This window comes from Panthera onca, chromosome X, assembly GCF_046562875.1.
Source record: "Panthera onca isolate mPanOnc1 chromosome X, mPanOnc1 haplotype 2, whole genome shotgun sequence".
Lineage (NCBI taxonomy): Eukaryota > Metazoa > Chordata > Mammalia > Carnivora > Felidae > Panthera > Panthera onca.
Window position 1 is genome coordinate 54,889,332 of NC_138357.1, and position 15,591 is coordinate 54,904,922.

The following is a 15,591-nucleotide window of genomic DNA, read 5'->3' on the forward strand; positions in this document are numbered from 1 at the left end:
TATCAAAATCAGATGGCTATGTTCTAGGAGCCTTAGTTGCCAAGCATGCTAAATACTTAAAATTCACATTAATAAAATATAGATGCATAAAATCAAAGTTATTAAATTAACAAATAGCACCAATTCTATTCCAAGCTAACTTAGACTCTTGCTATCATTTTGAATCCATGTATAATACCTACAAGTGGTTACATCCATGAATTATCTTATAACTATCTAAATCTTCCACCATTCTTTTTACATCATTCCTAAAACAGAAATTGGTTAGAATTTGTTTAATAAAGTACCTCAAGTACATGTCTAAGACAGTGACTTAAAAAATGGTATTTTAATTTTTATTCTCCTCTATTTTTCAAGTGTATATTGTCTTCACGATATTTTAATGTAATAAGTATTCTAAGCAAGGATTTCTTTTATATGACAATTATCAAAATTTATTCTAAATTGGTTATACTTAATGTTTTCTAGTCATACCAATGAAATGCTATCTGTATGCTCTGAAAGATGTTAGTTGAAGGTAAACTGTAAAATGATCTTTTAAATTTCATGTTTTTCATTTCTGCTACAATATATACAAAAATGCCTTTCAGAATATATGTAAATATTTATACTAAAGAAGAGTATCATATTTCAAAGTAATAAATGGTTTTATAAAAAAGATACATTTCTTATGAATGTTCTATAATTTTTCAGAACATCTGAGTGGAAAAATTATAGAAAATATTTTATTCCTTTTTGAAAACATGAAATTTCTGGTAAATCTCCTTATATTTTACAGTCTACTACAACCATCTCATTTCTTTACTTTCATTTTCTACTAGGGAAATAGCTAAATGTGAATATCACCCTAAAGTCTCCTTTTGAAAATATATTTTCCACTTTGTTTAAAATTAATTGGAACATTTTTGCCTTCTGCTAACAATATTTTATTTCATTGTCATAATTTCCTTAAGGAAATTGAATGAGTTCTTGTTCTTTTGGTTGACACTTTTCCCCACTTTATGTGATATTTCTTTAAAAAGAAGACATCTATTGTACTTGAAGTTTTAAATATATTAGTTCTTTTTCAGTACTTATTTAGCATTCTGCAACATCAGTAAATGCCTAACTTGGCATTAATCAGAAATTGAAGAATGTATATAGAAAGAATGAAAATTATTGCAAATTTAGCACAAAAATATAAGAATTCAAAATGTTTTAATATCATATTACTCTGCCTAAGTTCGTCAGTTAATGTCCAGCAGATATTTAGTAATTTAGTAATGTCAACCAAAGACAGAAAATATATAATTTGTCTATTTTTTAAGATGTGAAAAAATAGAATAAGCCATCAGATAATTCATTGATTGTAAGATGGTCCATTTAGTTAATAAAATCTAGTGATAAACAGGAATTAGCATTTACTTTTTGTATTTTGCCTATCTCATGAAGTTATTTGTCCTGTTAAGATCTCTTAACTAAATAAAAGAAAATGGCATTTTGGAAAAAGTTATTAATTTAACTTTTTAAGAATTACAAAATATCAAAAAATAAAAATAAAAGAAAGATGATATTTGGAAAATATTTCAATTTTTTTCTTCATCAATCATCTATCCCATTGCTTACTGCATGTTCGTATTCTCAAATAAAATAAGTCTAGCTCATAAAACATCTCTAGGCCTTCAAAAACCATTGAAACAAGAATTCACTCTTTTAACAAACTTCATGAGACAATCTATTAAAAGTGATAATCTGCAAATGTAATTCAAAAACCCCACCCTCTGTATTTACACATTTTTAAATGAGTCACAAATTTAGTTCTGGGAAAAGTGCTATTAATATACACAATACACACACACACACACACACACACACAAGATACACAACACACAATGTGTTCTTCATAAAAGATAATTTTCTGTTATTTTTGTTGAGGAGAATGTTTATAAAATACAATAATAGCAATAAAATTATAAAACAATAGCACTTTTATGCATGATTAAATAGAAACCAAAGTATACTTTGAGGAGATGTTGGGCGTCTGTTGTGTTTTTTAGTCATCTAAAATTCACCTAGGTAGGAAAAGATGGGGCTCATTTGAACTGTAGAAGTAAACACTACCAGTAAAACCAAAGCATAACAAACTCTGTACACAGAGAATAGGGTACTATTTTACTGTCTTAATATCATAATTATGGACCTATTGTAACAAAAATGCACCCACAACTGGATTAGTATCTTAGCTTCACTGTGTGATAAAGAAAGATTAATGTTATTGTGTAATTTAACTATCTGTATTCTTGAAAGACCTCGATTCTTAAAAACATTTCCTAAAGTATGGTGAATTATTATTATCTTTGTTATTTTGAATTCTGATAGTCTTCTTTATTATCTCAAACTTTGGTGAAAAGAAACCCATTTTGACTTTCAAATTACAAACATTTTATCAAGACTGAATAGGTTTTCAAAAGCCTTTATTTACTGAAACTGAGACAAAGACCTTTTTAAAAGTAGCACATAGAAGACAATAAAATCAACATGTGACATGATTTCCAAAGTAAAAAGTGTAAATTCTATGGCTTGAATTTATTAAGGAAGTAACCATACTTAAATCATTCAATTTACTTATGAATTTCTAGATACATTAGTAGTCATTTCTCACAGAGTACAGATAACTCACTGTGTAAGCTCTTGTTTTCTTAAGTTTATTGGATTTTAAATTATTATACATACTCCAATTATTATATATATGCCATTGTCTTAATAGGCCAATACTTTCCTTCAGGCCCATTAAAGAAAGCAGACATATTTCATTTTCCAAAAGTAATTATCTTTTAAGAATGTCTCCTGAAGGGCTTTCAATACCTTGTACAAATATGCAAATACTTAAATGGATATCCAAGATAGAGATCTCATATATATTCCATTTTCTGGCTTGAATATGAGAACGAGTAGCACGTCTTTATCTAATCCCATTCTTGTTACATAGTGTAAAGATTTTATGAAACAACATAATGTTTGTTTCCTAATCTAAACATAACATCCTCTTTTCATTGTGGGAGTTTGGGAGCATAGTGAATAGGGAGAATATATTGATGCTATTTTAGTATCTTGAGCACATTTTCCCAAGTGAAGCTAGGATTCCAAATACCATTAAGTACTAAGACCTTCTTATCAGATTCTAAAAAGCTTTACTGTGATGTGTCTAACACTGATTGTTCTGATCCTCATACACAAAATAGTACAGAAGACAGTGCCAGGATCCTTTATTTTAGAGTCTTTCCAGTATATTCTCTAGCATGAAGTGTCATACTCCCATTTGCAAACAATATTGTCTCTGTTATAATCATCATTCTGCCCCCACTTTCTTTTTTTAATTTTATTTTTTATCTTTTTAAAATTTACATCCAAATTAGTTAGCATATAGTGAAACAATGATTTCAGGAGTAGATTCCTTAATGCCCTTTACTCATTTAGCCCATCTCCCCTCTCACAACTCCTCCAGCAACCCTCAGTTTGTTCTCCAGATTTAGGAGTCTCTTCTGTTTTGTCCCCTTCCCTGTTTTTATATTGTTTTTGTTTCCCTTCCCTTATGTTCATCTGTCTCTTAAAGTCCTCATATTAGTGGAGTCATATGATTTTTGTCTTTGTCTGACTAATTTCACTTAGCATAATACCCTCCAGTTCCATCCATGTAGTTGCAAATGGCAAGATTTCATTCTTTTTGATTGCTGAGTAATACTCCATTGTGTGTGTGTGTGTGTGTGTGTGTGTGTGTGTGTGTGTATACACACACACACACCACATTTTCTTTATCTGCCCCCACTTTCTTACTATCAGGAGTCATTTTATCTGATTTTCTACCAAGCATAAAATGAAACTATATATCTATTTGGATACTTCTGCCAAATAATATTTTGACTGTTGGAATCAATATATTCTATTTCAAATGAAAATAATTTTAAAAATTTAAATAAAGTTAGAAAAGTTAGTTAGAAACTTGGATTAACTACCGGTCTGGTGTGTATAGACGCAGGAGTCTTGAAAGTTGTCACTGAATAGCTGTATTCAGAAACACTGTAAGGATCAGAACTGCTGGAGGAACACTTGGAGATGGAATCACAAGCCACAAAAGTGTTATCAAGAGGCAGTTCATGGATGATGTGGTGCTTCAAATTCAGGGGAGTTTCAGGCTGGATCTGGAAGGCAGGCTGTGGAGAGGCAGATTTGTAATGCCAGGCCAAATCAGGGATGTCAGGCTTGAAGGTAGTAGGTATAGTGCCCCAATTGTACTTGCCCATGGTTTGTTCTTCCAGTTGAATGGGAACGTCTAGTGTGGCACTGTTTCCATCATTCTCAGCATCATCTGCCTTAGTTTCTTCAATAGTGACAAAGTTAAGCAGCAAGTTATTAGGGGCATGCTTCCTCTTCTTCTTTTTCTTCTTCTTCTTCCTCTTCTTCTTCATCATCATCATTATCATCTGCTTGTTTTCTGGGTTTGGAGTAACCCATTCAGAATTCTGCTTGTTTTTCTGAGAAGTCTTAAGGTGTGGTGATTGGCAGCATCTTACTATAGCAGTAATGAAAATAACAATGATGACAGTTATGGTGCCAGCAATAATAGCAACCATGATCTTGACATAGTCACTGGTTGGTGAGGATGCATCAGTTGTCTTAGTATTTGGGGTCACTGGTGTTTCAATGTTTTTGTGTACCAGTTCATGAATCAGTGTAGCATTGGTCACTGACTCATTCACAAATAGATTAACAATTACAACATTGAAGAGAGAATCAGGTTGTCCTAAGTCCTTAGCTTTGACTACCAGTCTGTGTAAACCAAGGTCTGTAACAACACATTTCTCCTTCAGTGTTATGTTGCCTGTTGTTTGGTCAATTATAAATAGACCTTTTGTGTTTCCTCCTACAATATTGTAATGAAGCTCTGCATTCATGCCAGTGTCATTGTCAATAGCAACTACTGTGAAGACCACTGTGCCTGGATTAGTGGATGGTAGAACCAATTCATAGGAGTTGTTGGAAGAAGGGACAACAAAAACTGGTTTGTTGTCATTGACATCAATCACATTTATTGTCACTTTGGCAGTTGAAGAATGTGATACCTTACCACCATCCTCAGCCTTTACATAGAAAGTATAAGATTCTTGCTTTTCTCTGTCAAATGAAATATTTGGTCGGATAACACCAGTTTGTGGATCAATGGTGAAGTCATCATTCACATCTAAAATAGAGAGGGTGACTGCAGAATTTTCTCCATAATCAGGATCAGTTACAGTGATTAGTCCTACTGTGCCATGTCTTGGAAGGTTTTCTGGGACATAGAAGTTGTACTCATTGTGAGTAAAAATTGGACTGTTATCATTCTGATCAAGAATGGTCACTAAGACTGTGGCATTGGTCATGAAGGATGGTATCCCATTATCTTTTGCCAGAACTGTGAAGGAATATTTTTCTTGTTTCTCTCTATCTAGTTTCTTCCCTGCAGTTAGAATGCCTGTACGATGATCCAGGTTGAATTCAGATGGAGCATCAACACCTAGGAGATAATTGATTTCAGCATTGTGCCCACTGTCTGCATCCACTGCACTTATTTTTGTCAACTTGGTGCCAGGAGAGTTATTCTCAGCAACAGAAAGACTTATATAAGGCTGGATGAAAACTGGAGCATTGTCATTTTCATCTTTGACTTTGACAAGGAGCATGGATGATTGATTCAAAGGAGGTTTTCCAGCATCTACAGCTAGCAATTTAATGGCGTATTCTCTTGTGGACTCATAGTCAAGATATGCAGCAGTCTCCAGGAGGAACTGATTACTGAACACTGGCCTTAATCTGAAAGGGACTTCATGATCTGTGAAGCATGTCACCCTGCCATTATGGTCAGCATCTTTATCTGTCACAGTTATGAGAGCAATTTTGGTGTTAAGTGGAGCATTTTCTGAAAGAATCACAGTACCATTGATTGGATTAATGATGTATCTTATGTCAATTGATGGGACATTGTCATTGATATCTGTAACATTTACTAGAACCATTGCTCTTGCTGGCATCAATCCACCATCACTTGCCAAAACCTGTAACTTATGGTTTGGTGATTCTTCCCTATCCAGTGGTTCTTTGATTGTGATAAGTCCGGTGATGTTGTTCAGGTGAAATAGTTTCTTGGCGATGTTGGAGACTAGATTGCTGAAATAGAAGTGAATCTTGGCATTTTCACCTATGTCGGCATCTGTGACATGGAGTTGTGTTACCTACAGGAGCATTTTCTGGTATACTGATTTCAATCTCATTCTCCTTGAATACTGGGTGGTTGTCATTTGTGTCAGCAACATTTATTTGCAAAATAGCAGTACTGGATCTTTGAGGAAAGCCACCATCTTCAACCTTTACTTTCATTACATATGTATCCTTCTCTTCTCTATCTAACTTCTTTTGAACAATTAGCTGTGGCGTCTTGTCTCCTTCTGGTGTTTCAATGACATCAAGCCGAAACATACTTTGACCCTAGAAAACATACAATGAAATGTATTTAACTTATGTTATATAATGAGACCAGCTTTCAAATTATTAAAGTCACATGACATAGGATCAGCTCAGAAATAGGTGCCAGAAGACTTATATTCTAAGTCCCAACTCTGTCTATAACTAGTATTGTGACCACAAGCAAGTTGCTTAACATCTCCAGGCATTTTTAAAATTAGACAGTTGTGCTATAAGTTGTTCTGAGAGTTTTTCAGTTCATAGCATTTTATGGCAATAAATGTAATTCACTTATGTAAAGTATTAAAATCTTCAAAAGGAAAAACTATAAAAGGTTGTCAGTGTTTCACATGGTGAATGAAGTTATAAGTGAATTAATCATGGTTACTCCAAATGTTATTCCAAAAATAACAATCAAGTATAAAGTATTCATCCAAGACAAGAACATACATCTAAAAGTACAGCTAAAACCTTTGATAGAAGGAGAAAATACACAAAGTCTGATAGGAATAAAACTTTGTGTAAAATACACAATATTTCCATTTGTTTCTATAGAAACAGGTATTAAAAATAAAATGTTATTGGAAATTAACAACACAATGTTATTTAATTAACTTTATTATTTTTTAATGAGAAAGCACAATGGACTGAAAATCACGTGTCAACATTTCAATTTGGAAATTATAGCTTGGAACAGCACCTATTTTCTCTGTATGTCCATAGAGTCAGAATATGGGAACGTTTAAAAAACAGTCTTCTCTGGTTCTGGCTACCTCTTAACCTCAAAAGAGGAAATGTGAGTAATATAAAATTGTGAAATATTTAATGTGCATGACCTGTCTTAAGGGCTGCTTATCACTACATGAAGAATCTCATATTCTGAACAAGTTTTTTAAATACTCAAATATCCTAATTTTGATAAAGTCCAATTTATCAATTTTTTAAATCTCTTCCCTGAACTACAATAAAATGAGCCCTACACAGATAAATAGTTATTTTGCTAAATGATTGAGTAGTACTGCTGATTGGCTCTCAGGGGTAGTCCTATCCAGCTATTTGTAGCATTTTGACAGAAATGAGTAAGACGAAAAGGTACTGGAGGCTGTGAAGAAAAGATCAGAAGAGGACCTTAAGATTCTTATTATGTGGGTAATTTACAAATGTTTACAAACACACATACACACACACATAACTCAATATCATTTTTAATTCTTCAATAGAATTGTTTAACACAAAAGTTGCTGGCATGTGGCAGGGGTCAGTTATTGATCTTTCATTTATGTGCTCTGCAAACAAAGAACAGGTTAATATATGAGGGTTTTGTTTCATAATTTTGTCATAACAGTGTATAAAATATGATCCTAAATGTTAGAAACTAATGAATGATATTAGGTTTCCAGGGGCGACTAGAATATATAGTAAAATTATATGATTATATTTTTTAATTACCAAAGTGCTGTAATTGTCTCCATATAATTGTGTACAATACTAAATATATCTATCTTCTACCTTTTGAACTGCTTGAAGATATTTCTGCAATTTTTTTCTTTTGTGCTTAGATTTACTTACATTTTTATTCAAATACAGAAACATAATATATATTGTTGGAAGAATTAGATGTTCATTATTAAATTTAAGGTGGCCATTCAGAATTGGTATCAGTTTGGGTCCTCTTTGCTGCCATCTTTTTCTCTCTTTTATCTGCTTTAATGAATTAAAAAAATAATAGGAGGTAACTGATGTGTATTGGTCATCTTGTTTTTAATTCAAACAACTATAATGAACATTTTATTAATATTTTATTCATATAAACCAATAAACAACCTACCTTTCGTTTGAATGAAGTGTTTAACAATGGAAACATTTTTCATGTCATATCAATTTACAAGTGTGAAAATTATCAAACTGAAATCTATTCTTATACTGCATATTTTAAGAAAAAATATAATTTTATGACAATAATGTCAAATGCAAATACAATATTTACTATTATAATTTTATCTAAATAAACTCAGTTATTAAAGATAATTTTATTTTTGTAAAGGTATTTGAAAAAAATTTAAGAAGGTTCAAACCTAAAATGTGTTATTTATGAGTAGAAAAAAGTTTCTAAATTGCACGTCATAAAAATCCATGGCACTTAATACTATTTTGCTAACTATTGTCAAACTTCAATATTTAGTGGTAAATACAGTCACAACCTTCTTCTAGGCATTGGGGATATGGTAGTGAGTAATCATAGTTTATAAATGTAACAAAAATTAAGTTCTACCTAAAATGAGAAAAAAACTGATGACAATCTAAGTATTTAATGTTATTTATACTAACAGATTTATATTAACTACAGAATAATTACATTTTTAATAAAAGCTATAGAAGGAGAATATAAAGTATTATTAAAGGTTATATAAGTGAAAACTAGCATATATAATATAGAAAGAACAAGAAAACACTATGTTAGAAATAATAAATAAATACACTTAAGTTTTTTTAAATTTTTTTAATGTTTAGTTTATTTTTGAGAGACAGAGAGAGACAGCATGAGCGGGAGAGGGCAGAGAGAGAGAGAGAGAGAGAGAGGGAGACCCAGAATATGAAGCAAGCTCCAGGCTCCGAGCTGTCAGCACAGAGCCCAACTCAGGGCTGGAACTCAAGAGCCATGAGATCATGACCTGAGCCGAAGTTGGACGCTCAACCAACTGAGCCACCCAGGTGCCACTTAAGCTTTTAGTTTAAGAACCAATTATCCAATTTATGACTATAATACATCTGGGAAAAATGTACTAGTTTTAATTTTTAATTTTACATATTTACGTTTGTGCAGTGTGTGCCATTTGTTTAGAGTTTAATCTTATGCCTTGGCTTGAATTTTGAATTAACCTTTGCTTTCTCAAGCAAATGAAGGCAAAAATGTATAGGTTGAAAATCTAAGAATAACGTCTTTGTTGTCTTTTAATTATTTATATGAAGTGACAGGAATGTTAAAATATTTTTTTTTAATTTCAAGGTGATAAGAGAATATACATGCCAGGTAATGAGCAATGTCCATATTGCCCTTCTGCCTTCTACAACTATTCTTTCCAATATGGTAGTGATTAGCCAAAGTATTTATTTATTTATTTATTTTTTGAATTTCACTTTCAAATATTTTTATTTATTTTTTTTATTTACATCCAAATTAGTTAGCATATAGTGCAACGATGATTTCAAGAGTAGATTCCTTAGTGCCCCTTACCATTTAGCCCATCCCCCCTCCCACAACTCCTCCAGTAACCCTCAGTTTGTTCTCCAGATTTATGAGTCTCTTCTGTTTTGTCCCCCTCCCTGTTTTTATATTATTTTTTCCCTTTCCTTGTGTTCATCTGTTTTGTCTCTTAAAGTCCTCATATTAGTGAAGTCATATGATTTTGTCTTTCTCTGACTAATTTCACTTAGCCTAATAGCCACAAGTCTTTAAATATATTTTTTAATTAATTAATATTAGATAAAATCTAAATATCAATCCCTCAATCTCACTAGCCACATTTTAAGTTTTCATAGCCATATGTAAGTAGTGGTTACTTCATTGGACAGCACAGATATAGAAAATTTACATTATTGCATGAAGTTCTATTAGAATGTACTGTTCTAAGAAGTTATAATGTTTTTTTTTAACAAAAATTTATGCTCAGGTGATTGTATATGCATCTCCCCCAGATATTTATAGCTCTACAAATACTTTGCTGATTTACATATTTAAATTTCATGCTGTCCAAGTAATTGACAAATATTTGGCCAGATATTGAAGTTTGGTGCCAAAATATGGTGCTAATATGAGCTTACTATCATTATTGAGTGAGTATTCAAAGGCTGTTCCTCTACCTTGTCTCCTTCAGGATTAGATAATGACTAACACACGGACCCATTACTACTGCTACCTTGATGGTATTTATTGAATTGAGACTCATACCCATGTGAGCAATGAAAAAGCTGAAGACTTTCACCATATCTTAGACCATGACCTGAGAACAGTGTGATAAGTAAAAACGCCAAATAAAGATGTATAGATAATTATCGTACTAACATTAACAGAGATATATTTTATGCACAAAAAAAGTAAAAACTTTGGGATAACTTACTTGTATTATCTTGAATTCCAAACCTAATTAAAATTATTTCCCCTTGTTTACAGGGACAAATTCTCCCAAGTGTTCTCCTTTTGGTGAGAACACTAAATATCATTCATATGTGTTTTTCTCATTAATTTACTTAAAGCTTAATAAATATAAAAGAGGAGTGTCTGACTGTCTCAGGCAGTTAAGTGTCCAACTTTAGCTCAGTGAGTTAAGTGTCCAACTTCAACCATGATCACATGGCTCATGGGTTCATGCCCCACTTCGGGCTCTGTGCTGACAGCACTGAACCTTCCTGGAATTTTCTGTCTCCCTCTATCTCTGCCCCTCTACCTCCCCCTTCTCTCTCAAAATAAACAAACTTAAAATTTTTTCTTTAACACAATATAAAGAAAAAAACTGAGGCAAAATATAAAATACTCCATTAAAATTTTTTCACTATTATTTTATAAAACAACTATTTTTTTTTTCTGTTTGGGATATAATAAGCTAAAGTTTCAATCTCTGGTAAAAATTCACAAAGTATTAGTAAACCTTCATTTTCAGAAGAAATGATGACAAGTTTTGTGAGGTAAGTGTCCAGTGCATTATTTATAAAATTTAAAACTCTACATCTGTTAAACATACATATGTACAAATAATAAAAATTTAAAAACAATCGCAGAGGAGAAAACAGCATATTATATGAATTGAATGAAACACATCATATGTTGATTTGGATTTTCATATCTTTTTTTTAATGTTTTATTTATTTTTGAGACAGAGAGAGACAGAGCATGAGCAGGGGAGGGGCAGAGAGACACGGAGACACAGAACCCAAAGCAGGCTCCAGGCTCTGAGCTGTCAGCACAGAGCCCAAAGTGGGGCTCGAACTCACAAACCATGAGATCATGACCTGAGTCAAAGTCATATGCTTAACCAACTCAGCCACCCAGGCTCCCCAGATTCTCAGATCTTAAATGAAATTGAAATCAAGTACCCAAAACTGCCAATTCCAGTTCAAGTTTAAAAAAATGTGGACAAAATCCTCCAGGAGAAAACAGGCAGCAATTTCTTTGACCTAAGCTGCAGCAACTTCTTACTAGACATGACTCTGGAGGCAAGGGAAACAAAGGCAAACAAACAAACAAACTATTGCAACCTCATTAAGATAAAAAGCTTCTGCACAGGGAATGAAACAATCAGCAAAACTAAAAGTCGGCATACAGAATTGGATAAAGAGTTAGTATCTAAAATCTATAAAGGACTTATCAAACTCAACACTCCCAAAAAACAAATAATCCAGCGAAGAAATGGGCAGAAGACATGAATAGACACCTTTCCAAAGAAGACATCCAGATGGCTAACAGACATGTGAAAAGATGCTCAATATCACTCATAATAAGGGAAATACAAATCAAAACCACAATGAGTACCACCTCACACTTGTCAGAATGACCAAAATTAACAACTCAGGATATAACAGATGTTGGCAAGGATGCAGAGAAAGGGGAAGCCTTTTTCACTGTTGGTGGGAATGCAAACTGGTGCAATCACTCTGGAAAGGTAGAGGTTCTTCAAAAAATTAAAAATAAAACTACTCTAAGAATCAGCAATTGCACTAGTAGGTATTTATCCAAAGGATACAAAAATGATGATTCAAAAGTGCACATTCACCACAATGTTTATATCAGCTTTATCAACAGTAGCCAAAGTCTGGAAATACCCAAAATGTCCATCAACTGATGAATGGATAAAGAAAATGTGGTATATATACACAATGGAATATGACTCGTGATCAAAAACAATGAAATCTTGCCATTTGCAACAACATGGATTGAACTAGAGCATGGTATGCTAAGCAATATAAGTATGTCAGAGAAAGACAAATATAGAATTTCACTCATATGTGTAATTTAAGAAGGAAAACAGATGAACATAGCAGAAGGGAAGAAAAAAATAGGTAAAAACAGAAAGGAAGGTAAACCATAAAAGACTCTTAAATACAGATAACAAACTGAGGGTTGCTGGAGGGGAGGTGGGGGGGATGGGCTAAATGGCGATGGGCATTAAGAAGGGCACTTGTCCAGATGAGCACTGAGTGTTACATGTAAGTGATGAATCACTGCGTTCTACTTTTGAAACCAATAGTACATGGTATGTTAACTAATTTGAATTTAAATAACTATTTTTTTAATTAAGGACTTTTTAATAACTTCATGTAATGTGAAAGGCTTAAAATTATTTGTTACTAATATTTCTTCCTAAATTCAAAAATAAGCTTTGAGTTTGCAAATGCAGGATGACTGCTAAAATTTGCAAGATGTTAATCTCATCTGATATTTAATTCTTTAATTCTTTTAATTCTTTTATGCATTTAATTATTTAATTCTTAACAGGGATTTGTAAAACCAAAGAAGAAAATGTGGATAGGAAACTTCAAGGGGAAGTATACATGCTTTTGAAATAAATGAATAAAATATATTTTTTGCCTAATTAAAAGCTATATTTTTGTCTATTGTTCCAGAAAAGAACTAACCAAACTATTGTACTAAAATTTAAAATTTTTGACATATTCATGTGCAAGACACCACTTCCTTGGTGTTGGAAGGCAATAACACGGGACTTCCAGAGTAAGAGATGTGGTGCACTTGTCAGAAAATGCATACAGTGCCAGTAAGTACAAAAAGAAGACCCTTCTGCAATGTTGGTGGGAATGCAAGCTGGCAAGCCTACTCTGGAAAACAGTATGGAGATTCCTAAAAAAAAAAAACAAAAAAAAAAAAACAAAAAAAAACTAAAACTAGAACAAACCTATAATTCAGCAATCACACTATTAGGTATTTACCCAAAGAATGCAAACACACTAATTAAAAGGAATACATGCACCTCACCTTTATAGAGGCATTATATACAACAGACAAATTCTGGAAAGAGCCCAGCTGTCCTCTGACTGATGAGTGGACAGAGAAGATGTGGTATTAGACAATGAAATATTACTCAGCCATAAAAATAAAGGATGAAATCTTGCCACTTGCAATGACGTGGATGGAGCCAGACAGTATTATGCTACACAAAATAAGTCATTCAGAGAAAAATACCACATGATTTCAGTCATATGTAAAATCAAAGAAACAATGCAATGATAGGGAAACAGAGACAAAGAAATAAATCAAGAAACAGACTCTTAACTATGGAGATCGAACCTACAGTTACCAGAGGGGAAGTGGGTAAATGATGGGGTTAAAAACGTGGAGGGGATTAAGGAGTGCACTTGTGATAAGCACCAGGTGATGTACGTGTTAAATCACAAAATTGTACACCTAAAATTAATATAACACTGCATGTTAACTAACTGTAATTTAAATTAAAATTTAAAAAATAAAAAAAAAAAATAGTTCCGAAGAAACTGTATTCTAACACTGATTAAATAAAAGATGCTTTAGATCAAGGAATATTGAGGGAAAGACTAAAAGTTTATTTCCGAACTTTACCACTACATTATTTATCCAAAGCTAACAATATTTTTAAAAACCAGTATTTTTCATACTCTTACTGATACATCTTTGGGCAAGAGAAATACAAGGACATAGTTTTAAATGGATAAAACCACAAAGATATAGCTATTTTAGAAAACAGTAGGGAAATAAATTTAATATTTTCAAAACAAATACAATGGTAACTATAGTAGATGTACTTTAATTCGATTAAAATGACTTGGTTTGCTATAGGTTGCCTAGAATTAATATTCAATATTGCAGTATTATTTATATTTTATGCTCTATTTTCTAGAACATTAAATGTATTACCTGTAAAATGACCTGGCTGTTAGTCACATGTTTCACAATAAGTCGCCAAGATCCTCTTTACTATAAAGCTATATTATGGAAAGGAGAGCCATGTGTTTTAGAAAACATCCACTCTCTTTGGAAGAAATGAACTTACATTAAAATGTTAATAACAGTGATAATAATTTTGGCAAAGCTATGCACAGGGTTTAAGACATTACACATTTTTTTAATATTATTTACTGAAATTTAGCAAAACCTCCTTAGTAGACTAAGGATATTTGTAACATAAGTTTCTTCTTATATAATTTTTTTCTCTATTTCATCAGATTACAACACTAGGAGTAGTCTGTTTCTTTTTCCTCTTTAAAAAAATGTAAGCACTCAGGGAAAGGAAAGAAAATACATGACAGTTTGAAAAATAAGAATATCCACAAAAATCAGTCAAGGGATTCACAAAATAAAAGATGTACACATAGTGTCATATATACCTAAAAAGTGGGGATGAGAAAAGTAAAGAATGGGGTCAAACTTAAGTGAACATAAACTTAATATAGACTATTATATGCAGAAGATGTTATATACAAATCTAATGGTAGTCACAAATAAAAAATCAGTAATAGATAAAGCAAAGAATAAAAAGGAAGGAAAACAAATATATCACTAAAGAAAATAAGAAAAATATGAAAGAGAGCAAGAGAAAAAAGGATCAGAGAAAATTATAGAAACAATTTCAAAACAAGTAACAAGATGTCAATATATACATACCTATCAAGAATGACTTTGAATGTAAATGGATTAAATGTTCCAATAAAAAGATATATGGTGATGGAATGGATAAAATACAAGACCCATCTATATGCTGCCTACAAGAGACTCATTTCAGACCTAAAGATGCCTGCAGATTGAAAAATAAAGGATGAAGAAATATTTATCATACAAATAGATGTTAAAAGTAAACCAGGATATGGGTGCCTGGTTGGCTTGATTTTAGCTCAGGTCATGATCCCAGGTCATGGGATGCAGCCCTACATCAGGCTGTGCACTGAGCATGTAGCTGCTTGAGACTCTCTCCCCACTCTTTCTGCCCATCTCCTATGCTGGCACTCTCTTATATATATCTAAAAAAAAAATAGTAAGCCAGGAGAGCAAAACTTATAACTGAAAAAATAGAGTTTAAAACAAAACCTGTAGAGAAACAAAAAACAGTACTATATACTACTACTACTATTACT

At 32.4% G+C, this 15,591-nt stretch overlaps 1 protein-coding gene across 1 annotated transcript in view; it reads right to left on the bottom strand.

Moving 5' to 3' along the window:
• The window catches only part of PCDH11X (protocadherin 11 X-linked), an 89,719-nt gene that overhangs the window by 1,571 nt on the left and 72,557 nt on the right, over positions 1-15,591 (bottom strand). The window contains 2 exon segments of the mRNA XM_081794158.1: positions 3,993-6,246; positions 6,248-6,501. Coding sequence (XP_081650284.1) covers positions 3,993-6,246; positions 6,248-6,501 — 2,508 coding nt within the window.